Raw genomic sequence first — 26,682 nt, forward strand, 5'->3', positions numbered from 1 at the left:
CTAAATATTCATCCCATCGTAGTCTACCAAGCTTGTATCTATATTACAAACATCTTAGAATGGTTAAAATGGTCCTTCTTCCAATTGATGATTCAATTAAGTAGCATGGGACGATGAGCCGTTCTCGTTTGGTTGACCAATGGGATTTAATTGGATTTTTTTTGTCAATAATAGAATTTTTGGCGAAAACAAATTTTGCTAAAATTCTTAAATTAAACATGCAAATGAAAAAAATCAATTTCATTCTTACAAAAAAATAAAACCATTATTTTGTTTTTTTTATTTACATACAAAATACAACAATAATAATTCGCAGTATAATCGTAAAAGAGTGTTCTCTTATATTGTTAGTGTAATTTCGTTTTGGTTTTCGTTTTCTTTTTGTTTTGCTAAAATACTATTTTATGTTTTGTTTCGTTTCTTGTTTGCAATGGTAGAGTAATTTAATTTAAATAAAAAAACAAAAAACATTTGCATTGCAATTAAATAGTTCTATAGAACTTGGGCAGCACTTTTGATGTGAATTTATTATTTTCTTAAAATATCGAGCTATTAATAATATCGTTCATTTTATTTTCAATTATCCTTCAAACAAAATTTATAAAAACTGATCTAACAAAATTAACAATGTATACAATGTTTAATTTAATTTGTTTTGTTTTTTTTTTTATTTTTTCAATCAGCACACTGAATTATATTTGTATTTATTTATTAAAAAAAAAGAAAAGAAACAAGTTAGTGGAAGTTGTGGGGAAATTAAACAAAATCTAACATCATAATATGTAACACGAAGAGCCTTAAGAACACTCTTCAATCTAACAGAATACAGAAATTATTTATATAAGTTCATTATCACTTATGGCTAAAAAGAAGAATACAAAATAAATAATGAGACAAAACAGTATTGTTTGTATATAAAAATAAATCGATTGAAATTAATAATAACATTTTTGTTTTCTATTTTTTCGTTTTTGTTTTTCTGTTTCTTACGGTTTCGGTAATCCTCGGCATTTTAACAGCATGGAACTGGGATTATTTTTGTTTTTTTTTTTCTTATAAATGTGGCACCTTCTCTATATTCTACATAAATAGCTGATCAGCTAGGGTTCCGATGAATGAAGCCAAATTCATAGAAGAACCTTCTTTGAATTTAAGACCAATAGTTTTTCCATAGGATTGAATAAAAATGGCGCGAACAGCATTAAGGCGTTGTTTTCGACTATACAAATAAATTATTGTTGGCCTTTTATTAAAAATTTAATTCTATAAGTGAACAAAATAAAACTCACGGTGTTACGGTGACTCTTTGATCGGTGGCAGCATTTGAAGTACTTGGTTCATTGGATGCATCTTGCCGACTAACGAAGCTGCTATTTGTATTTGAGTCGAGGCTACCCGCTTCGGTGACAATTTGCCAGCTACCAACAGATGATGTAGACTCTTGTCGCTGTCGATTAATATTACTTCCGGGAACAGATATTGGACTAGTTCTTATTCTTAATAGAAAAGATATCCATAATTATTTTAGTCATGTTTTTGAAGTGTAAATTTACAAATAGTTACCTTTTCGGGTTTGGAGAACGACTAGTTAAATTGTTGCTTGGATTGTTTGTATTGCTTGGATTATTTGTATTGCTTGGATTATTTGTAGTGCTTGCAGTGCTGGTATTGCTAGTAACACTCATATTACTTGAACTACTCGTATTACTTGCATTACTCGCATTGTTCACATTACAAGTATTGTTTACACAGTTTGCAGGATAAACGTTATCAGCTACTGACATATCACAGTTTGAAGGATTTGAGTTACTATCGTTGCTGTCTTCGAAGGTAAAGTCTCTGCAAGTACATGGTTGAAATGTGTCATTATTAGATTTATGATTTTGTATAACCTTACAATAACTTCATATGAACTCCATTCTATCAGGAGCATTTTAAGCTTATTAAAAACAAACATGGTTCTGCCTTTGCAGGTCTGGAACTCATCATTTTAAAAGCCACACTATCTTTAGAATAATGTTCAATGCCAATAAGTCAACTACCAAATTTATAACCTTGGGTTTCACATAACGACACTTGACTTTTAAAGCTGCATGTATGTTAATTTAAGAATGGGGCTTTCTAGTTCAACAGTTTAAGTTGAAAGTACAGCACAGGAGCATAATCACTACTTTGGTCTTTCATTTAATTTAATGACAATAAAAATGAAGACTTGACCGTTTTTAAGTTTTTAAATTTGCTTTAATGAAAGTTAAGGTTTGAAACAGTTTTTTAAATTGCTTGCGCACTTAAAGAGATATGACTACATTTGTATCACACTGCTGCAAAATAGAATCTCTGTTATTAACATAACGTCCAACATTGGGCTCAAGGGTTAACTGAAGAGCGTTTCTAGAATTACGGTTGAAATTATTGAGGGGATGATAGCAACAGGCTATCACTAGAGTATTGCTTATGAAAATAGCGAACAAGGAAGAACAGTACAAGTATTTCAGTTAGATAAAGGTCACCCATTACTTGGCGATGCCAAATATTTGATCACTCCATGCAATATGATTTGGGATGTACAACCTAGAAGTGACAGCTGTTTATAGTCTGTTCGATGGATGGTGCTTTGAATTTTTAATGACTTCCGCTGGTAGTCCACATTCGAAGGACAAGGATGTGAACCTAACAACCGAATATTAAGATCTGAGGAACTTACTTCAGCAAAGTCATTAAGTGGGTTAAAAGTTGCAGACAGAGATCATTTATAAAAATGAGAAAGAGTGTTGGGGACAAAACAGAGCCCTGTGGCACACCATTATTATATTAGAGGGTTCAAACTTAAGTCCGTTCAAAACTTGTATGTAAAGCTTCAAAACAAAATTATTTCTAATCTAAGCAAGAAGGAATTCGTTGCAAGCATTATCGCTATGAGAGCTTGATGCTAAACTCTTTCATATGACTTTAAAATTTCAGTTGCAATAATTTTTTTTCACCAAAAGGATGTTAAGATTCGTTCCATTATTCGGTGAGATAACCAGTGGAACTACATATTACTACGAAAGCCATACTGCCGGTCATTAAGAAGCTTTTGTTCTTGGAGATGCTGATGATTTTAGCTGATGATCAATAAGCGTTTTCGTAGCTTTCAATAGAAGATACGCTTTTTTTACTGACAGGCTGAACAAATGCTGTTTTCTATCGACTTCGAAAGCTTACGCAGAGTTTTTGCCAAAGTTTAAAAACACCTCTTCAGTACAATAGGAGGAATATTAGCCGGGAAAGTGGGTTGGTAAATGTCAAGATCTTTTAATACTCTTACAACTGTATGAGTGCAAAAGAACATTGTTCCCATAAAAACGGCTATGCTCTCAAATGCAAGAGAAGCCCGGTCGCTCTTTGCCAACGTCGAATTAACAGCAAACTGTGAGGCAAGGAAATCGGCTTTATCAATCGATCTATTGTCATTGAAAACGAGCGTAGGAACCGAAGACGTACGTAATTTGTTTACAAAACATTTTACTATCTTTGTTACAGTTTTTTCTAGCTTGTTGTAACGTTTAAACTTATTCCGGTTTTCCTAAGTGGACTTTGCTTTATAACAACGAAAATATACATTTACGCACTGGAGTCTAAATTACTAAAAAAAAAAAATAGTGACCAATTAATGAAGAAGTTGTTGATACCGTCCCAGTTGGCTTTCAGATTTACGTTCTTACTTTACTTCAAATTAAAACGAAATCAAAACTTTTAGACTTACTCTTTGGGGGTATCTTCATCACCGCCATCTGAGCGTATGACAACAACACTACTACCGCTGCTGCTGGTGGTCTTTGTACGCCTTCTGTAATTAGTACTAAAAACAAAACAAATTAATACAAACAAAACATCCTTGTTTTCCAATACTAACCTTTGTTCCGTTGCACTAAATTCATCATCGAGAATATATTTTAGAACGTGGAAACAAAAGAACATTATATCCTCACTCCGTCTCAATCGATCTGGAAGCTGATGCCCAAACAAATACCAATCGTAAGCTACCGTAAAATAGGTCATTTGCAGTGGACTCAGTGATTGATGTATAAGGCCATCCGCCCACAAAGACAGTCTCACAAGTGATATAAATAAAGGAGTTCTATCCCAGCCGCTTATACAATGGATCAAAACACCCGAAGTCTCTTCCTGAATACACTTTAGTGTTGCTTTCAAATAGTTTTGTGTTATCAAAACTAAATCCCATTTTTTGTATTCCTGCCAATTGATATCGATGTCATGGGCAGGTCCATTCAAAGGAATACTCAACGAAGCATCAATAAAACTCTGTTTCCAATTGAAGAAGAGGTTCTTTGCCATGTAGTTATTGTCACGGAATTTTTTAAAGAACTCACAGCCTGGATATGGCAACGAAAGTATATTAAACTGTTCGTAATGGTTTTCTGGGTCAGCCTTTTCTGATGATGAAACACTTTTGAATTGAAGAAAAAAAGAACATTTAAGGTTAATTAAAAAGATTTTTTGTAGGAATTGATGAACTTACGTCATAAAGTATTTGACCTTCCGTTGTTCCACCATTAGGTCGACAATGGTCGAGACGTTTAATGCTTTGAGCAGTTGGATGTCACTTTTAATTACTTCATCGTAGGAGAAGGGTAAAGGTTCAGTTGCTTGATTGACCAAGGATTCATCTGTGGGATCATTATTCTCATCCTCTGTTGTTGATGTAGCAACACTACTGCTTCCGCTACTGTTGCTATTCGTGATGCCCGTACTAGTGCTGGCACCACCTCCATTCAGACAGTCATAAGCGTAATCAACAACTTTTCGGCCATAAGTTTCTGGCATCACCGATATTGTTGCCGAACGGCAAATGTACTTTCCTTTATACATTATCACAGGAACCGTAAATCGCTGCCTACATCTGGCATATTTCGCCATCGTTATGAGTTCACGAATCTTAGCAGCATCATAAAGATCTTCGTAGATGGTCTTTTGTTGTTGAGGTGGAAGGCTAGTTGAGGTGTTGGCAAAGGTTACATATGCTTGAATACCATTGGCAAGTCCATTCATAACGGGCTTTGTAAATCCATTTGTCATGGCAGAACTTGTACTTGGCATATTTGAATGGCTGGCTTCAAATTCAGGTATGAAAATCCGACTAGGATACCGAGGACTGAGAGCTCCATTTGAATTGTCCAATTCAATGAGACTGTAGTCGGCTTTGAAGAGGCTCTCACATTTTTTGGTTATGTCGTGCTCCTGAAAAAATTAAAAACGAAAGTTAAAAACGAAATTAAAATTGAGAGATTAGCTACTTCTAGATTTAGTTTCATATTTTTTAAGCTTAAAATGCAATGTGCATGTCATCAACAAATCGCAAGAAAAAAGGAGACCAAGATGACTGCCTTGCGGCACCTCGAGGTAACATTAATCGGAGCAGATAAAATTATTAATACGGACGGATTGAGTGAGACCATTAAAGTATGTGGTAATCCAGCTCAAAAAGTTAGAATAGAGTCCAAACTTATTTAGTTTCTTATTAAGTAAATCATAATGTTCGAGTGACGTAATTAAGTTAATGATGTCACCAATAATTTTAAAAGCTCTTCTTCGAATACAGTCCAAAAGGTTCACCTAAATGGAGCATCAACCGCCCAGAGATAGGAGTTATACTCAATTCTTTGGAAGTATTCAGGTTTTGAAGATTGAAGCCAGATCAGTAAGTGACAACAATTTCTTGCATCGTATAAGAGGTGGTTGTTTATGCAAATACCGAGAATATCGAATTGTAAGTGCCACTCATAAATAATGGCTAAGGAGGTATGTAATGCCTTAACAGTGCATGTGAAGGTTATTTTTGGTAGATCGTCTAAAGCCAAAACCATGTTTATGGAGAGAAATAATATTTTTAAAAGTAGGATGTAATATTTTATATTATTAGTGTTTTTTCAAAAATTTAGGGCGATTGTTTGATTGTCTACTTCTGATCTATGATTTGGAGTCATTAAAGAACATTTCCATCTACCACAACTTTTAAGGGGCGGTTGAAAACTATTTGTAAAGGTAGGTACTGCAAATGGTTCAATGTTACCAATATTCAAAAAGCTATAAGAATTACTAATTTTAAAAATAACAAGTATATACAGACATGGACATTTAAATAAAAACACCAAAGAGAGATTTAAAAATACAAGTTAATCTTTTTAAAATCTTTTTATTGACTTAAAAAGTTTTTTTTCCAACTTTGGTCTTTATTTTATTATTTTTTTTGTTTAAACTGAAACTACCCATTATTTATAGTAAAATTATAACTTTAAATATTTTTAATTCATACATGTAAAAAAAAAAAACAAATTTCGTTGACATTAAAATAGATACAGATTTAAAAGAATTAAATGCAAAGCTATTCTGGATTTAAAAATTATTTTAATATCTGGTAGCCTGGCGCTTGGACAATTTGAGTCAAATAATGGCGGCATCTGTAAATTGAAATATTATTCCACTCCTGTTGAACCATCGTCAACAGTTCGGCTTTATTTTTTGTAAAATGTTTCCCAACCGCGCATTTTGAATCTCCCACAAAATATTATATGGGATTTAAGTCAAGTGATTGCTATGGCCACTTTAATACGCTAATTTTTTAGTCTTTAAAATACTTTTAAACAGATTTGGAATTGTGTTTACGGTCGTTGTCCTCCTGTAGAACACACTTGAGAGGCATGTTCTTGTCCGCATAAGGCATCGTATCCTTCATGATATTCACCTCATATTTTGATCCATTTTACCCTCAATCAAATGTATTGGTCCAACGTCATACCAAGAAAATTAACCCCAAAGTATGAAACTCCGCCACCATTCTTGGCCGTATTCTGGATGTACGAGTATTTGGGATTTAGTTCTTTCAAAGGACGCCCTTCTAACGGTTTGTCTGCCATCACTTCCGAACAAATTTATCTTTGCTTCTACCATCCACAAAACTTTCCTCCAGTCTTTGTCTCCTTGTGGCCCTCTCCAATCAAAATGATCGTGGGCGAATTTAAACCTCTATGTTATATTTTATTTCCTTAGCAAGGGCACCATTCTTGCGATCCTTCTGACCAAGTTAGCTTCAACAAGTCTTCTACGAACAGTTCTGGAAGTTATTGGAAGCTGTAGTTTGTTTTTTATTTCCCTTGAAGACTTGTTAGGATTTTTTTTGAGGCGTAAATGATCTTTCAGTCTTCTTTGGGGTTGTTTTGCTTGGTTTTCTTAGCTGTTTTTTGGATCTCATTGGTCATATTGCTTTCGCAAACCAACTTAAAAGATCTACTCATTATTCTGGCTATTTCCCAGAAAGTTTTTCTCTCACATCGTGGAAGTAAAATTACAGCTTTCTTTTCTAGGGAACAATCAGCCCTATTCTGCTATCCATCAGGCGGAATTTTAAGAAAGAATTTTCACTAATCATTATTCTGCTATTCATTCGAAGTCAATCTGTGTATGTCGGTAATACTGCGCGGTATTCTTCTATTCACGTGAAAGCATTCATTCTATACAATTCGGTCAGCATATAAATTGCAGCGGATTTTTCATTTGATGTCAATTTTTATAAGCAAAATGTAAGTAAAAACTAATTTATTGCTAAATTTAGAATATTTTTTTTTTTATAAATAAAAGGATATTAACATTTTTAGGGGAAGGAAGACACTTTTTAAGTTATGTACCTCCAAAGCTTCTCTTGTTCCTCTGCTTACAATTGAAATAAAAAGTAAAATACTGCCCATTTTCAAAAATTATACAAATTATTCTGTTTAGGTAGACTGAATAAACTTAATTTTTGTATGAATCAAAAGAATTTATCCAACATTCCCAAGATTTTTGCATAAACAGCTGTTTATTTGAATGTCAAATTGGTTTGGGATAATGTAGTTCACCCGATGGATAGCAGAATGCAAAGGCAGTGTGAAAGGGAATCGAATATACGACTCACGTGAATAGCAGAATAGGGCCGAATGTTTACAGCGACCCATGTTTTTTTTGAATGAATTGTAATATTATTAAAATACTTAAAATTTACTTCTTAAAGTGAACTTATTGTTTTATAAAAGTAAAAAACAATATTAAAACCTAATGTTTTTGATACTAGTTAAATATTAAGGTCTGTGTTCCAATGTGTTTCTATTTTAATGTCCACCAAAAACACAGTCTTACCTAAGGAACGATTCAGCTCCAAACAATCAACAAGCTCATTTGAGCTTGATTTGATTTTTCCTTTCATATCCAACCCAAGGTTTCATACACAAATGCTTTTAACATTTTTGCATTTTTGCGCACCTATGAGGCAAACCCTTTCCAATAAAAATTCATAATCATTTCACTATAAACGTAAGAAACAAGCCGAAGATTTTCTTTGCCTACTGATATATTTATAAATGATAATGATGTTAATGTTAATGATGACGATAATGATTAATAATTCAGCGCCAACCTCAAAGGAAGACTTTTCAAATGATATTCATATAGAAAATAAATAAGACAATATCCATATTACTCCCATCAATTATTATAAAATGTCGTAATCAAAACAATTTTATCCATGCCAAGCACGTGTCTGAGCAAATTTTAAGGTCAAAATGATTTCTGAGCTCAGAAAAGCTCTAAAAACCACTTGCAATCGCAGTACTCTCACATCAGCAATGAGAACACGATTTACGAGTATGACATTGTTTTTATTATCATCGTCATCATCATCATCATCACATTTGTAGCTTTTTATCAGTCGATTATTTTTTGTTTATTCTCTGTAACGCAGAAGAAGAATTTTACCTTTAGAAAAATAAATGCATCTTGCTACTGTTCTCCCAGCAACCGGATGTTAATCGATTGAATTCCTCATATTATCTTTTAAGAGTAGAAACAGCGGTAGCAGGAGCACCATCGGCCAACCCCACCAGAGCATTTTTATAAAGAAACAAACACACAAACTTCTCAGCAATGAGGTCAATGAAACAATGTTGACTTTGAACCTTACGCTGCGGCTGCACCGTCGTCCGCGTCGTCGTTGTTGTCGGTCGGTCGTCATAAGCTATTGCATCAACAGCTCGAGCTCGAGAGTTCGAGGGAGTGAAGTCGTTTCCATGGCGATTATAAGAAATGTGTGCCTTCTGCCCTGTTATTCACGACTACGATGAAGACGACAACGACGTCAGCCTCAGCCCCAGCCACAGACAGCTTTTGATGGCTAAATATAGAACTGCTGCCGTAGGATGTCTCGTGCGACAAGAACGTCATTGATATTGATGGTAACAGACTTAACTGGGCGCCTAGTAGCTTTGCACTAAAGTATTCAGCGAAAAACGCAAGTGCATTGGGTCAATAAAGAATATTTACATTTTTATTTAAATCTCCGACAGCAGTGTGCTGCTTCTGTTGCTGTTGCACCACTATCGATGTTGATGGTGTAAAAATAAGTGTCTTAAACAGTTTGAGGAGGTTTTTTTTAGGGAAGGGTGGAGAAATGGAGCATAATTCCGAACCGACGACGACGAGCGACATATAGACGTCTCCGACTGTGTATTGCACTTCGATTTCTTCTATTATTTTTAAATAAACCGTAGAGGTAATAATGCATTCTTAATCTGATGTATTTGTTTTGCGAACTTGTTTTTCTGAGCTCACCTTGTTAAACAAGAAAATAAGCCAGAAAGTCAGAAACAGAGAGAAGAATGCATGTTCAGCGCCAGCAACGACATGACATGAGAATGGGATATGCAAAACTCAAGCAATAGCTGGAGGGTTTACTTTAATATCAAAGGAAATTGATTTCATTGAAAATGGGGGTTTTGAAGAAAAAATTATATACACTTGATGTTCAATTATGAATATGACTCTGCTACACTTTTGTTACAATGTAAGAGTAATTCAAGGGGAAAAAAGTGTTATTTGAACCAATTTAGCATGATTTGATTTAGTACAATCCTTGATTTGGAGGAACTTCCTGGACAGTTCTACTTTTTTTTTAATTTTATAATTTTCCCATAGCAACATTTAAAAGAACAGAGACTAGAAACAGTTTCTAACTCAACAACAATACAAAAATTAAAATTCACTTTTATAATCTATAATTTCCATTTCATGGCGCTACGTTAATTGCAGTGCATACAAAGGTTTATAAATAATAATTAATTATAGACTTGTTCAAGAGCTTAGCTGCACAGTGCACATGCTGCCAATCGGTTATCAACGGACAATTATAAAATGCTGAATAGTGTTTTATAATATTTTTAAGTTCACTGCTTCTTTAGTGCATTTATTTATATGATGGTTTATCCAAATAATTGAAGATAAAACCTTAACCCTTTTAGTTGCACATAAGTAAAAATATAAATAAAAGTTGTGATTTTAAATTTTTGTTTCCATGTACTCATCAAGTTCATAGCAGGAAGTTGTTTACATATTTGTTTGCTATCACAAAGTGCTAAATTAACAAGGTTTCTTATTTGTGTGTCATGAGGTCAACTTTGGTCACATATTGTTATTATTATAATTAATTTAAAAGGGATAAAAACGAACTTTGAAAAAAAAACACTTTCTAAGCATGCAGCAGCTATTTACAGCGTGTTATCAATTTGTATTATTTATGATAAGACAAAATTCTTATCGCATTGTTTTCAAGGTGCAATTTTTAATCTAAGCCAATCTTTAGCTATTATTTTATTTATAATTATAAAAATGCTGAGGTAAACAAATCAATAGCAATATTTTATCAATTGTTTTTTTTTTGTCTTAATGTTAATACAGCATTGGACAAAATAATAGGAATGTGCGGTAATTATATCTTTCGCTCACATATAAGGCAACAAATGTATTATTTCAATTGTAAATATTTTTGTAATGATTCCATAATTTGTGATCTTTAAAAAGTAATACTAATAATTGTCTCGATTTTTTAATAATTATAAAAAAAAAAAATTAGTATGTTTTGCATAATGTCACAGTACATAAAACGATCCCTTGTACCATCTATTTGGTGTATCAGTCCCAGTCCATGCCATGAAGAACATTTCCACACCATTACGTTACCTCCTCTGGTTTTCCAGAAGCTTTGGTTTAGCGTGGATTTAGTGCTTCTTTGGCTGGTTTGAAACAAGACGGAAACCATCGGAACGCTTGAAATTTAATTTTAATCTCGCCAGCTTGATTTTTGGTGGAAATAAAAGGCTTCTTTAAAGCTTTGAAAGATTTTTTCTCCGAATTGTTCTCGCACTTACGTAAGGTCGAGTTCGGTTCGTATTTTTCTCGATAGTATAAAAGGGTCTTTTTTAATTGATTTTATTATTGCAGAATTTTTTCGTTTTGTTGTTTTTCTTGGTCTGCTACTTCGATGAAACGTTTGGAATGACTTTTTGGATTTGTAAAATTTTATTGATCGGAAAATTACTGATTTTAGAATGGAAAATTTTTCCGATATTTTAAATTGTCTCTTTCCACTTTTAGATTCTTATATAATTTTTCTTTTATTCGTTAGAGTTTTTGTCTTCGGCCATTTTACAAAAGTTAGTTAAGGACACTGTTTAGCCTACATGTGAACTGAATAACTTCTAATAAATAGATTCAACTGCACTCGTTTGCCAACACATATATGAGCAATGGATTTTGCAGTTTACGAACTAACTTTCCTCTTTTTTTAAGAAAATAATTGCTTTTGTTAACTGTCCTACTTATGTCACATTATGTCTTGTTAAAAAAAATTACAAATTAAATTTTATAAAAAAATTAACATGATTTCTTTAAGTTATTAATTTTTGAATGATATGAAGATTAAGGTATTTTAAGTTGCTAATGTTTTCGCCAAACCCTATACATATTTTTTCATTTTTTCAACATTCTCGGTGTTTTACTAAAGACAAGCCAAAAATAGAGAAACTTTTGATTTAAACTTAAACAATAATACAATTTGGCAAAAAAATTCAATTTACTTTATTAGATTTTAGTTGAAAAATTTGTATTTTGTTTAAACTTAATTAAATAGATTCTATTTTTTCTTGAAGGTAACTAGATACTGGACATTTTTCTGAGGAATTTGGTACCACATTTTAGTGACAATTGAGGACCTTGCTTCAAAAAGAGGATAAGTCCATACTTTTTTCGAAAACCAAAGTAGAACTCTTAAAAAAAATTCATTGTTTAAGGAATATGTATGTATATTAAAATTATAAGTACAAAATATAAGTAAATATTCCGATTTTTGAAAGTCTGAAAAGAACAGCTACAATGTCAAAACAAAGGTATCTAAGAATTTCTGGTTATGTGGGTACCGGACAGAACGGCGGCGGCGGTTTGAATTTGAATTAACTTGAAAATTGATTTTAAATTGTTATGTTTTTTGGTAAAAATTCAGTTTATTAATGAAAACATTCGATGAAAACTTTATTTTACAACCGATTCTTAATGTTTGTCTGCTAGGGGCTCCCTGAAATTACGCCATAGGAAATTACGCCAAAAAAATAAAATGGAAAAAACGCCAAAAATTCTCCATACAATTTTTTGGCTTTTTTTCCTAGGAAAAAGAACTCAAAGAGTTTGGTGTTAATTCCGGATTTTTTGGCTATTTTTTCCGAAAATTTCTTGGCGTTTTTTCCTTTTAGAATAATGAAAAACGGCCAAACAATTTTTGTTTGGAAAAAACGCCAAAAATTTGCTTTTGGACTTTTTTTCCAAACAAAAAAGGAAAAAAACGACCAAAAGTAAACTTTTTAGTTTTTTTTTTCAAATCTTAAAGCAAAAAACGCCACAAAACAAACTTTTTGGCTTTTTTTCCTAATCAAATAAGGAAAAAAAGCCAGAAAATTAACCGTTCGTTTTTCCAAATCAAAAACAAAAAAGTACATGTATTTAGTATTTAGTATTTATTTATTTTCTTGATTAGCTTACACTTTAAGATACAATATCTTATTTATAGTGTAGCTTGTAAAATGTATAGTAGCTACGTACATAATTGATTTAAATTCAAGTTTTACATATTTTTACAAATTTGCGAATTTAACTTAATCTATGCATTATTAAAGTAAAGTTTAAGTTCCTTTCCCATTTGTTTCGTGTTATTAATACTTTTGATTTCTCGCGGCAATGAATTCCAAATTCTTACTGAGTTGACAAAGAACTGACGTTCAGATGTTAGACAATGAAAACGCGGAATTACTAGATCACGACATCTGTTTGAGTTGAAAAATTTTAATTCATTGTAAAGATCCTCAGGTTGGCGGGTTAGAAGTATGTCAGAGAACAAGGTTATTGTGCGGAATTTTATAAAATTCTCAAACGACATCCCAAGAAGTTGGGATGTATACTGCGAAACTCTATCGTAACGTCGCAGCCCGTGAATATATCTTATTGCGCTATTAAATGCAACCGTTAATTTCCTTTTACTCTCGAAGTCTAACTTACAAAATATTTCACAGCCGTAAGTAAGCAGGGGTAGAATCAGCGTTTTCACTAGCAGAATTCTAATTGTTAAAGGAATAAAGTGCTGTGTTGACCATAGCATGCGTAGGACACCATACGATTTCCCAATTGTGTTGTTTATGTGATGTGTCCAGGTAAGGCTGCGGTTAAAAACTACACCTAAATTTTTAGCTGAGTCGACATAAGCAATAGGACAGTTATTCAAAAGGATTGCTGGAAAGTAAGACACATCAATTTTGTTTTTTGAAACCACGAGACACTTTGATTTCTTTGGGTTAAGAAGTAAGCAGTTTTCAACCGACCAACGCATGTTTGTCGAATGTATTCATATGGTATACAAAATTATATAACGGCAAATAACAGTATTTTACATGTTTTTCACGAATTTTGAAGAGCATATTTTGTTAAATTTTTTAACGTGATCAGTAGTGATTGATAGCAAACTTTTGTACGTAACAGAACAAAAACAAATACACAAAAAAAAATGTGTGTATAAAAAAGATGTTCATTACATTTGTTATATTAACAATTGTGGTGGTAAAATGAAAGTAAAAAGTGATGGATTGTGTGTAAAAGCAAAGAACTTCGTTGACCAATGTCCGTGTTGTCGGGAGGGAAAATGTGGCAGATGTCCTTCAGGTTTACATTTAATACCTATACAAAAATTGACAAATTGAAATAAACAAAATTATAAGAAAATGTGTTCTACAAAACAAATGCACAAGTACCTATGATATAATCAACGGCGGGGGAGGCAACGCGTACGCGTCGCGTTCGCCGTTGCGGCGCCGCGCCACGCGGGTTGCACAGCGCCGCTCCATGTTACGTCGTACGTTCAGATTCTTTCATAGACTTTTTAGGCTTTAATTCCAAATTAATTTTGGAAATTAAGCCAGAAAAAGCTCTGTCCATTCTTTAAAGGCTTAATTTTCAATACTAATTTGGAAATTACACGAAAAAGTTCTTATTTTTTTGGCGTTTTTTCCATTTTAGTATTTTGGCTATTTTTCCAAAAGTTTGGCGTAATTTCCACACTTTTTGGCGTATTTTCCTTTTTGTTTTTGGTCGCTTTTTCCTATTTTTTTACGCCAAAATTATTTGGGCTTTTTTTCCAAAACAGTTTTTGGCGTAATTTCCTATGGCGTAATTTCAGGGAGCCCTGCTAGGTACCCAACTCCTTAAATAAGGTATCTAAAAATCCATATATCCATGATAGCCTATCCAACACGGGATTGAACGCAGCTAATGAGATTCAAGCCCACTTATGGAGAAGAATAATTGTTCCTTTGCAATCAGGACCTCGTTAACAATTATTATCTTACTTAAAACACTAACTAGGAGGCATATTTTTAGGCAACATTGTTTAGTATATCAAAATATACGACTATTTTTTTAAATTATTTTATCCATAACAAAAATGTGTGTAGTCACCCAACATAAATAACTCTTCTGTCTTATGTTAACACATTTGAACATTTATTTTGAACACTTTGAAGTCCATTCCGATCCCTTCTTATCTTCCTGAAGGCATCATAGTTTATGTAGTATATTTTTGCAAAACGAATTCGCATTTGTTTATGTCTGTTTTTCCTTTGCAATTGCACCGTCTATGGAAATTGTGCGACTTGCATGGCAAAATAGTTTTTATGTTTTTTAAAGTAATTTTGAACGGTCTACTTTTTCGAACTTCTCACTTAAAGATATGTCTCTATTATGCATGGCTTAATTGAACTCAAGATGTTTAATGTGCAGTGTTTTCCAATTTGTGTGTGGCGTATTTTAATTAGAATTAATTTCAAAATCAGTCCCAAATTAAAAATAATATTTCTTGTATGTTAAGTCTCTCTTATTTTGACCAGCTAAATGGTGAATCTCTATAAATTTAATGCACTATTTATGGATTATTTATATACTTTTAAAATTCCTAATTTAATATATTGACAATATATTAACCATTAGGTACTATAGAATTTTAATGACGCATTATGTTTACTTGAATGAGAAAAAACTAAAAAGCGATAAATGTTCCTATTATTTTGTCCGTTGCTGTATATAAGGGATTAGCACACATGAGGTCCTAACACGCCCAGTGTCATAGATAGTCGAACTTTAAATCAATAAAACATAAAATTAATCGAAATCTAATTAATAGATAAGGCTTTGATGAAGGACTATTCCACTTTAGGTTCGTCAAATGTCAAACACTCAGTATTGGAAACTTATAAGTTATAAGTTTAAATCGTAGTAGAAAATGTTGGATAATATGAAAGCTTTTGTTAACTCTCAGCAATCTTCTTGGGTTATCTGAGACCGCTTAACACTGAAAAAAAAAGTAAAATGTTTCAAATGAAATGGCTGTCATAAAATGCAGACATTTTAAAATATTTGAAAATGCCTTGTGGTCTGTCTCAGAGACTGCAGGGAAGTGATTAAAAGTTGAATGAGTACGATCTACTTTTTCCTCTTAATATAGGACAGCATCCTTCTAGACATTGGGGAATCTTCCAAGAGTGATTATAGGTATGAAAAATGATTCCCAAATAAGATGTTCAGTATCGGCTTATAAACTGTAGGGAAAGACATAGTTGTAAGTTGTAAATCACTAGTTCCGGTTTCTGCAGGAGCTGTAACGCCACCAAATTTACATATATTTTATCTCTTACCTCATTGCAAAAATTCTTTTCCCCTTCTATTCTCAATGGCAGTCGTACGCCCTTGCTCTATGTTCTGCACGAGCAGTTGCGCCGAAAGATATTGTCAATTTAAAGTTTAAACGCATTAAACCATCGATACGTGTCGATAAGAGTTAAGCGATAACAAGTAATTGAAGTTATTATATATTTGAAGTAGCATAACAAAAATAATTAAAAAAATAAAACCAATTAGGTATTTCCACATTTATTTTTTCAAAAACTATTCAAATATCCATTACAAACAAATTTTTTTAAAAATCATAGATTAACAAAAAATCTAAGTACCTAACATGAATTTAATTCTTAACATAAACAACAAAATGCACATAGAGACATACTGAACTTATAATGTAAGCGAAAACGAAAACATTCCGGTTAGCCTTTTCGGATTGTGTGTTATGTCGCATTTGGCAAGGTAAATAGATATATACACGTTTTTATTTTTATTTCCAAAAATAAATCAGCAATCACAACAACTTAGAAAAGAAAAACAAAATAATCATTTCCTACTGCGAGTAGATATTAAATTGAATAAATTTAGGTCAAGATCGAATCGGTAGTATTATAGAACGTCACATAAATGAGCTCATCTACAATTTGTATTCTTGTTTGTAAAAAGACCACGTTTCACTTATGTACTTAGGTACCTTAAATCTTAGGTATACAAGAAAACTCTTTGGTGGAAAATTATTATTGAAAAAATATTATTTTCTATCTATTCGCATGTACAGGTACAATAAAACTTTTTCGAAACGTAGGTACCTTTTACTATGCGCTTACACATATGACGTGGAGTGGAGTAAGTAGGTACCTACCTATTTTTGCAAAAACAAACAAACTCTGAACTTGAATTGAAAACCAGAAACAGAAATTCAATTCCAATCACAAAAACGGCAACAGCAACAGAAACAGAATACCTACGAATACGAAGTGACGCAAATAAAAATAACAAAAACATTTCATTCTCTTGCTTTCCGTTTTGTTGTTTACTGTTTACAACTTTTAAAATAGTAAACACATGGGCATGGCCCACTTGGTGGGCACTTGGAAGTCTCTAGTCTCTCACATCTTTATCGAATATCGAGAATGAGTTTACACTCAACTTCCAATTCCATTTTACAACTGCAGCAAAAGCAAATAATATCATTCGTCGTTTCGTGGTGTCGTTGGTGTTAAAAAAACCACCGCACCGGATTTGGTTTCGAGATCGAGATTCGTTCGAAAAATATAATATGTTGAGCTTGTGGGTTCAGTATACACATTGGAATTTAATAAAAAGCGAATGAAAGTACAAAAGGAACCTTGGATAATCCGTCGTCGCTGCCGCCGCCGCCGCCGCCGCTGCTCCAAGCTCCATGCTTTATGCTCCATCTCGTCAAACTAGAGACCAGACTGAAGACCAGACCATACAATAAAATCATTATGCCGGCAACGACGACGCGACTTACGGCAAGGCAAATAAACGCCTGACGACGACGTCGGACATCCACCAGTTTTATGTAGGCTGATAGCTGTGCAATAAATTGGTCTGATTTCTTTTTTCTTTTCCATTAAGTGGAATGCAGTTTCGAGTGGGAGAAGCTTGACATAAATTTTTTCAAATACATAATATATTTTTTTGGTGTAGTGTAGTAGAACAATCGTTTAGTTGTAAGTCCTTGGATTGATAAACATCCTTTATGTGTCTAACAAGTGCCCTTACACATTTGTCAGAAGGATATTCTTTAAAAATGTAACTTGCTTATGTCTCTAATGGTGCTTTATGTCTTCTATCTCTTCTATCCAGTACTTAAAAGATCAAAATCGGCATAATTTTCCCATTAGTAACATTCGCAATGCCGTAGCTGTAGCCTTACACCGCATTATTTCATGGATACATTTGCCAAAACAAGTTTATTGACCTTTTTTATTCTACGACAGAATAAGAAAAAGTTACTGCAGGGAAGAAAGTCAGACGCAGTAACCTGCCTCATCGTCACTTAACATGAGTAAGTTAGGGTGAACTTTGACTCGAATGTTATGTATGTATGTACATGCAATACTTCATTATAGGAATAAATTCCAAATAATGGTGCAAAATTGTCAAATAAGATGTTGAAAGAAGGGTCAGGCATGCCAGCATTTAAATATAAAGGTAAACCAATTAAAGTCTCAAGCGGTTAAGGGAAAACGCTTGACAAAAAATGTTTTGGAGAGGAAAAATATGTGTAAAATAGTGTCCTCCAAATTATTTGGTTATTTTTTAAGACATACAATTTTGATTTGTAAAATACAAAATTTATTTTCTTATTTGTAATGAAAATGTCATGTTTTTGATTATTTTAAAATTTATTAGTTTCGCTTTTATTTTCATAAAATTTTATTTATAGAAAACTTTTATTATTTAAAGGCTTTCTCAAACCACGACAAAAACTTCTTTGTTGACAACTCTCGTAAAATCTTTTTTTGGTCGCCAAGTTCAATATAAGACGTAGTCGCATTGCGTAAGTTTCGGTTTTCTCACTAATCTTCATGTAAATTAATTTTGTAAGGAGAATGTTTGAATGTGGTTCCAAATAAATTGCGTTGGTTTGGAATAGGTTTTAGTGTCCTTTTCATTGTTAAGCATTGAAGATCTATGGAAATAAATGACACGAAGAGCTAAAAGCAAGTAATAAAATGTTTTCTTTTCTTTTTCGTCGAACCAAGTAAGTATTTGTTACGTTGTTAGTTAGGCTAAAATAGGTCTTGTATTAGCTTAGGAGAAAACATCTCATTCGGGCTTCTATGGATCCATTACGTGACCTAGAATGTTGATTAAGATTTGATTTGGGGGAGAGGTTTTCACGTAGGGTTAACTTCTTAAATCATTCTGAATTTTGGTGAAATTTTCAGGATTTTGTCTAGTGTCAAAAAAGATATGTCTGAAATATCATCTTAAAAAATATCTTCCATGGTTTTTTATTCTGTGCCTGAATTATATCAAATATATGTTGTCCGGCTGCAAGTACAGCAGCGCTTTAACTCCTTCTGGAGCATAGGGCAGCAACCACCTATCCCGATTCACAGCAACTAAACTCAGCTGTGGCCACGATTGAATACCTGAAGACCGAGCCTCCTTCAAATTGATGACCTCCAAGTTGTCTTTGGTCTTCCAACGCATCTATTACCCTGGGGATTCCATTGGACGGATTTATTTGCTATATTGTCGTCCGGTTTCCTGAGTGTTTGGCCTATCCAACGCCATTTGCGTTGCATGATGTCTACGTCCAATTTTTTCTGTCCGGTCCTATTCCACAGCTCAACGTTAGAAATGGTTTGCGGCCACCTGATCATCAGAATAGAGCGCAGACAACGATTAACGAAAATTTGTAGTCTGCTAGAGATGTTGGCAGAGCATTTCCATGTTTCAGAAGCATATAACAACACTGATGCGAAGCGATATTTTGCTAGAGTTCCATAGAGGAGAAAGGATTCTAAATGCACTACAAGCTTTGTTTATTTCACTGCTAACATCCAGGTCCGTTCGGCCATCGAGAGCTATAAAACTTCACAGATAATTAAACTGCACAGGGGACTGTCTTAAAATAACTTGTGTGCATTGGCCCGTGGTCATTACTTTGGTCTTATTTGTGTTAATCCTTAAGCCAGTCACCTCTCCATTCAATTGCAGCGAACGACAGATCTGATTTAAGCCTGCCGTGTTATTTGCCATGAGACATATATCGTCAGCATAATCTTTGTGGCTAAGCTTGTAAAACAGACTCCATTGGATACCGTGTCTTTCATTTTTACCCACCGTGGCAGTCATCACATCGTCAATCGCCAGCAAAAACAGAATTGGTGACAAAACATCTCATGTCTCACTCCTTGACGCACATCGAAGAATTCGGAAAGCTGCTCATTGTGCAACATAAAACACCTTGCGTTGTTGTACGATTCTTCAAGAAGAGCGACAATTTTCTCAGGGATTCCTCGCGCAATAAGCAATCTCCAGATGCATTCACGATTGACCCGATCAAACGCCTTCTCAAAATCTACAAACATTAGGTATAGCGGTAATTGGTACTCAGATGATTGTTCGAGTATGATTCGCAAGGTGTTGATGTGGTTAGTGCCTATTGAGGGTAGACTCGATCCTGGACTTAATCCTCTCGAGAATAATAGTTGCCATTAACTTCGGATAAACGGACAGAACTGTGATACGCCGGCAGTTATTACAGTTTTTGAGGTTTCCTTTCTTTGTAACTATATCAAATGGGAAACAAAAACGATCGCCGTTTAAAGCTAGAAATTGTGTGATACCGATGGAATTTGTTTCTTTATTTTAACAGGTTATCAAAAGTCAGACCCGTTATTTGTTTAGAATAGCATGAAATATGGTCGTAATATCTTATATTGAAAATGTATCTTAAAAAGTTGTTTTATATAACATTAAGTTTTCGCTTTGTTTGTAAGTCAACGTTACAGCACACTTCACATCCATACAGCAGAATAGGTAATAGAAGAGATCTTACAAGCAACATCTTACTACTGACAGGACAAACCTTTGGGATGTCCACAGTAGACACAAAGCACTATATAACTTGCCAATTGTAGGAGCTGCATGGTGATTCCAAGTTAGTCTCGTTGAATATAATACCTAGATTCCTAGCAGACGTTACAAATTCAATAACTGAGCCACACAGCAGAACCGGTGGAAAGGTGGACTTATCAAGGGCGCGTTTGTAAATACACAAAGTTTTAGATTTTCTTGGATTGAGGGTGAGGTTGTGCTTGAGAGCCCTCTGTTGTATAACTACTAGATCCTCATTAACATAGTTAGTAGCATTTGTTATGCTATCTACAGAAGTGTCCAAGTATATTTGGACGTCATCAGCAAACATACATATGAACTTTACAACATTTAACCAGTCGAGGAAGGTCGTTAACGTAAAGTGAAAATAATAGAGGTCCAAGAATAGAACCCTGAGGGACACCTGCTGGCACTGTCATGAAGATGTCTGATTTCCGACTGCAGCGCATTGTTGCCGATTAAATAAGCATGTTTGCAGAAGCTTCACCGCAAAACGAGAGAATTTGAAATCATGCTTAAGTCTTTAGCGGAGGTCTAAGTGATCGACAGTGTCGAACGCTTTTGATAGAAGTGTCAGGAAAGAAAAATTCTCTATTCTGGATTACCACAGTTTAAAGTCTTAGGGATAGGATAGGATATGTGCTCTCTTTCGCAATCTCTTCAATGATTACAGGATAAATCAAATGAAATTATATTAATTTCATTCATGTGGGTTCACTTGGATGCCGATAAAGGGATAGTTGCCAGCCGAGTCCACGCAATTCACGATGCTTGTGGACTTGCTTGCAAAGCCAGTTGATCTTAGGAGGTGAGTACCCTCAATCCACTGAGTCTGCGACCCACACGTTCCTCATAGTAGATTGCAGGCAACGGGAAGTCTTCAATTTATTGACACCATGGCCCTTGGGTTTACCGTAGGTGCAACCGTTTGGCACTGGACGATTTCGACCTCCACGACGCACACGGATTCTGTAGATGACGAATCCTTGTTTGTTCTTATAGCCAAGACAAATTGTCATACAACTCTCATTTTTGTGACAACTTTTTCTTACCCATTCGTTGCGCTAGTAGTACCTAGTAGGCTTTTTTTGGTGAATAAGCCCAAAACAAGATCCCATTTTTATCGAGGGATAATAAAAAACACACGGTTACATCCAAACTGTTTATATTAATTTTTAGGTTAGTGGAATAATTGGTGAATACTGCTTTAAAAACGATGCCGTCCAGAACTGAACAGTCAATTGTGACAACTATACCTACAGTGACGAGCAAGGGAGGTCTAAAACTAAGCGTTTGAAATAAAATTTAAATCTTTTTATTTTCTATTATTTAGAGCATTGATCTTACGTTTATTATTCATAGCTTTTTTTTCAAAAAAGGATATATTTTACAAAACAAAAATTATTTAATTCATTTTTCGACTTGTCCAATTGCACGTTTAAAAAATGTGTCCATCTTTTAGTATTTAGTCCATAATCCCTTATTTTATATTACTTGTGAACAACGCTTAGGCAAACTTTCCACCAAATTATAAAAAAAATTCTTCTGAAATATGGCTCCATTCCAACTCCATTCGTTGCCAAAGATCCTGAATATTCGATGGTCTGCCCCAACCATCGATTCACAACTGACCATAAATTTTCAATTGGATGGAGGTCAGGGCTTTATGCTGGGCATCTCATCGTCATAAACTGTTGATTTCTCAACCATTCTTTTACAATTTTCGAAGTGTATTTGGGATCTCCGTTCTGCTGAAAAGCTATTTCACACTTATTGTAACCAATTGATGTTGCAAAATTTGTTTTCAAAATGTCCAAATAATTTTCTCTGCTCATGATGCCATCGATTTTAACTTAAGTTCCGATAGAGTTACAGGAGAAATAACCCCAAGCCATCACCGAGCATCTTCCCTGTTTTACGGTCTTCTGAACTTGATGTTGTTGAAGTCCTTCTCCAGGACGTGACAAACAACTGGATCTACCATCCGTCCCTATTCTATTGACCTTCGTCTCGTCGGACCAAATGACTTTTTTCCATTGGTCTATGGTCCATTCTCTGTGCTTTTTTGCAAAAGCTAACCTGGCCTTGACATTTTTCGCTGAAACCAGAGGCGTCTTTGGCGGCTAATCCAATTCTTTTGAGTGTCTAGCTTGCAGTCCTTTCACTAACTAACTTGTCTATGTTTTTGACCGCCTGCTAAGGTGTTTTGGATCCACAACTTCTCAACTCCCTTTCCATTCTTTTAGCATTTAGGTCAGTCTTTTTTCATTGATTTTAAGCACAGAAGTTTTCGAAATTTTTATTTTGATATTTCGAGCCATGATTCACCACTTTTTAGTAAAAAATAGCGCGCTCCACGATATTTTTAAAAATTTGTTTTCATTTTGACAATAATCCGCACTAAGCGTTTAAAAATCAACTTTTATTTACAAGAAACTACTACTACTTGTGGAATAACAGTGAAATAAAAAAAACACAGTAAAGACAAACAAAAAAAAAATTTCAAAGTTCTATTCCTCTAATAAACACCCTTTTTTAGTACATATTTAAATTTTCCTTCTCAAAATCTAAAAAACTCTATAAAGTAAAACATGATAAATATATTTGACTTTAATTTAATTTGAATTTCCTTAAGGAAGTGTTTTTTTTAATCCATTTTGATGAACGCCAAGTTTCAGTCTAATCCAATGCTTTTTATATTTCGGATTGCCCTTTAAAGATCAGATTTATTGATATCATCTCTACCTTTTGCGCAAATCATGCACGTTGCTGATGTTGGGTTCAAGGTCAAAATAAAAACACTTAACTTCAAATAATTCTCTTTAATTAACTCCTGCAACTAATTTGCTCATCACCGAATTTTACCAATTTTCCATTCACAGACCCGAATTTTTTCGACCTTTCCCCCATTGATAGGTCAACTAGGTTCTTGTGCAAGGCACACATTTTTATCACAAGAGCTCCCGCATGCCTACCAAACCAATCTAACATGAAGTATATTGACCTCTTAAGTAAAACTTTCCTACTTCTACCGACACTATAAGAATGTTCAACTGCGAGTCCCTTGTTGGACCTTGGACTCTACAACTGGGTGGTTACTTTTCTGCGTAATATAATTCAAATTCAAACAACAAAACGAAGAACAAGACGAAGAAGAACATTTTTTGTTTATTATTTCCAGTTTCTATTTAGATCTAATTCTGAGCTTGAATAATAAAATTTAAGTACCTAGATATTGTTTAAAATAAATTCTCCATAGAATATTAAAACACACAAAAAGTTGTCTATTACTAACTGGATTCGATTTGGTAATAAAATTATGCAGTTATTGATAACTGTGTGCATCATGCAATGGAATAGGAAACTTACCGTTGTACTTTCCTCACATAATCCCGCCTCGAATGCCTTTTTTTCGAAAATTTCTAATAAATCTTGCAAATCTTTGAGAGTTATTTCTAAGCTGCACATTTTCACGATGCGACATTTATTTTTATCTCTTGTTGTTTATTAAATATCGTCGTTGTTTTTTTTTTCTATTCTTTCGTTTTTCTTTTTCTTTTCTTTATTTATTAGTTGTCTGTAGGAATAAAATTAAAAATTAAAAAAAAGACCAAAACACAAATTAATTAAAATGAATAAAATTACAAAAATATTGTTGTGCTTCACAATTTCACACTTCTTGATTTATCCGAGCTACGAGAGACGAACGACGAACTACGCACACCGCAAATATCACTTTTTTCTTAAATTCCTTTTCTACATTAATTCTTTATTTTATGCATAAGTTGAAGATGTTATTCAATATTTTAATATTCGGACATCTTCCGATAAATAAACTTTACTGTTTGATGGAGAAATCAATTTCAAATAAGTTTTGTTGTTGATAAGAAAATTAAATTAGTTTTCAGGTTGCAGCACATGAATGGGAATTTTTGTTGGGATTGCGATTGCGACAAATAAATTTTCTCCGCGTTTAATTTTTGACAGCAGTGAAACAAGAACACACGACATACCTCGTTATTATTCGACGAACGAACGAAAACGAAACGACGACGAAAAAGTTGTAAAGTCGTGCGGTGGTGGCAAAAAAAACGCCTTTAGTTTTCTCAATTTTCTTTTGGGTTTTCTTTCGTTTTTGGTGGTTTGTGTGTTGCTGTTTTCTTTTGCCCTAACAAGTGAGAAAGAGATGATGATGTTGATAATTTTTTATGGAATAGCTTTGTCTTTTTCTAACACTAGGTTGAAACAATTACTAGAAGGAGACGAATATACTGTAAGAATTGATGTGTCAAAATGTATCATTGCCAGGAATGTTAACATTCGGGCTAAAATACTCACCAACGTTAGAGCGTGGATAAAGGTTTGTTTGGGAACTTGCAATTTTGTCCAGTTTTTGTGATGCATTAATAAATTCGCCAATTTAATTTAAAGGATAGTATGTTTTCACAAAAATTGAGTTTCTTGAATACTGAGTTTAAAATGCAGGCAGTTCGCTGCTAGTTATGGCTGATTCAGAAGTATAATATCTTATTGGCAACAATTTAAACTTGAACTTCATCAAGTAAAATCTCTTTTGATTGTCAAAACGTCAGCTGATTAAATTTTGTATTTAGAGTTTTGTAAAATAAATGATATTTTAACCACAATACATAATAATGGCTTTAACTTGTGTAAGGAGTATTTTATAGATAATAATAATGTTAAAAAAACGAAAAACTAAAGGCAAGTTTTACTGAAGTTAAGTTCTTAGTTTGAATGACACCTTCATTTGCGTTCACAGAATTCAGTTGACTGCAAAAGAAGTCGCTAATATTATTTTAAAGTGTTCACTGAAATCAACCTGGAAAATGAATTGAGACAAAAATTAATAAATTTGATGATGATTCATTCATAGGACAAGTATATAATGTCAGGGATTGAGGAAACGTACAGTTTTATGTCAAGTCTAAATGAGTAATCTTGGAAGCACTTTTCATAGTTAGGTTAGGTTAAATTGTCTGTTTGTGAAGCAGTAGGACACTCTTAGGGCAGCTTAATGACTCTTGAGGCTTTCTTCTAAGCTAAACCTGTTTGAGTCCCTTACGAAACGTGAAAGACTGGTTGTGTTAATATGATTAAAATTTGTAAGGTTGTTTATTCTCTTGATATGGCGAGGCAAAGAATTCCACTTACGCGTAGCATTAATAAAAAATTGGCGCTCAGGTGTTAGGAAGGCATATCGGGTTTGAATCAACTGGTCAGACCTAATTGAAGAAGCCCTTCTTATTCTCTCAAAAAGGTAGGGTGGTTGGTGTGTAAGCAGGACTTCGGAAAACAATGATAAGGTACGAAACTGAAAATAGTTCTATAGTGGCATGCGAAGTAAAGTAAACTATTTGAAAAATGAGATACTCTGTCGAAGCCCATAAATGTATTTGATGTTGCTGTTGAAAATGTCGTTAAGCTTACTTTTGCGTGCAAAATTAAAACTCGAACAAATTTTGCAGCCATAGGCCAAAATTGAAAGAATTAATCTTTTTGCAAGCATTGCACGCGTCTTCATAGGCGTGTAAGCCTAGGAGACCCCAAGCATGCGTTATATCCCATGTCAAAATACGAGTAAAAATGACGGAGGGAATGTCGTTTATATAAAAAGAAAAAAGTAATGGTCCCAGAATAGATCCCTGTGGAACTCCACTAGTGTTTGGAAGAAAGTCAGACAACCTGTTACCTACTTCAACTGCTGTATTCTTCCAGATAAATGGGGAAAAATAAGTTTTACTGATTCAGAGGAGAAGTTATAATGCTGGCTAAGTTTATTTGCGAGTTTGCTATGAAATGCCTTCGAAAAATCAAGAAGGACTAAAAAGTAAACTTAACGCCATCCAATGCTTGACGGAAGTCCTCTATGACATCAAGCAGAGCCGTAACACAGCTATGCCTCTCTCGAAAGCCACTCTGTCTTGGAGTTAAAAGATTGTTCGCCTTAAGGAACTCACCTATTTGATTTTTCAGGATCCTTTCAAAAAC

The 26,682-nt window shown here is 33.9% G+C and overlaps 1 protein-coding gene across 1 annotated transcript; it reads right to left on the reverse strand.

Annotated features, from left to right (window-relative positions):
• Window positions 1-238: 238 nt before the first annotated feature.
• LOC129948927 (myotubularin-related protein 14) lies at window positions 239-24,710 on the reverse strand. The gene is made up of 7 exons (XM_056060076.1): window positions 24,043-24,710; window positions 4,523-5,241; window positions 3,896-4,450; window positions 3,746-3,841; window positions 1,564-1,839; window positions 1,290-1,496; window positions 239-1,219 (listed from the first exon to the last, which is right to left on the reverse strand). Exons 1-7 carry the CDS (start codon window positions 24,139-24,141, stop codon window positions 1,081-1,083), a joined length of 2,091 nt encoding a protein of 696 aa, XP_055916051.1. The 5' UTR covers window positions 24,142-24,710; the 3' UTR covers window positions 239-1,080.
• Window positions 24,711-26,682: the final 1,972 nt, after the last annotated feature.

The sequence above is a fragment of the Eupeodes corollae genome, chromosome 3, assembly GCF_945859685.1.
Source record: "Eupeodes corollae chromosome 3, idEupCoro1.1, whole genome shotgun sequence".
NCBI lineage: Eukaryota > Metazoa > Arthropoda > Insecta > Diptera > Syrphidae > Eupeodes > Eupeodes corollae.

Bases quoted from the DNA above. Each gene is read 5' to 3' on its own strand.
- LOC129948927 (XM_056060076.1), bottom strand. From the start codon at position 24,141: ATGTGCAGCTTAGAAATAACTCTCAAAGATTTGCAAGATTTATTAGAA. The intron at 1,840-3,745 runs GTAAGTCTAAAA...ATGTACTTGCAG, and splicing joins GATGAAGATACCCCCAAAGA to AGACTTTACCTTCGAAGACA. The intron at 1,497-1,563 runs GTAACTATTTGT...TTTTCTATTAAG, and splicing joins CGTTCTCCAAACCCGAAAAG to AATAAGAACTAGTCCAATAT.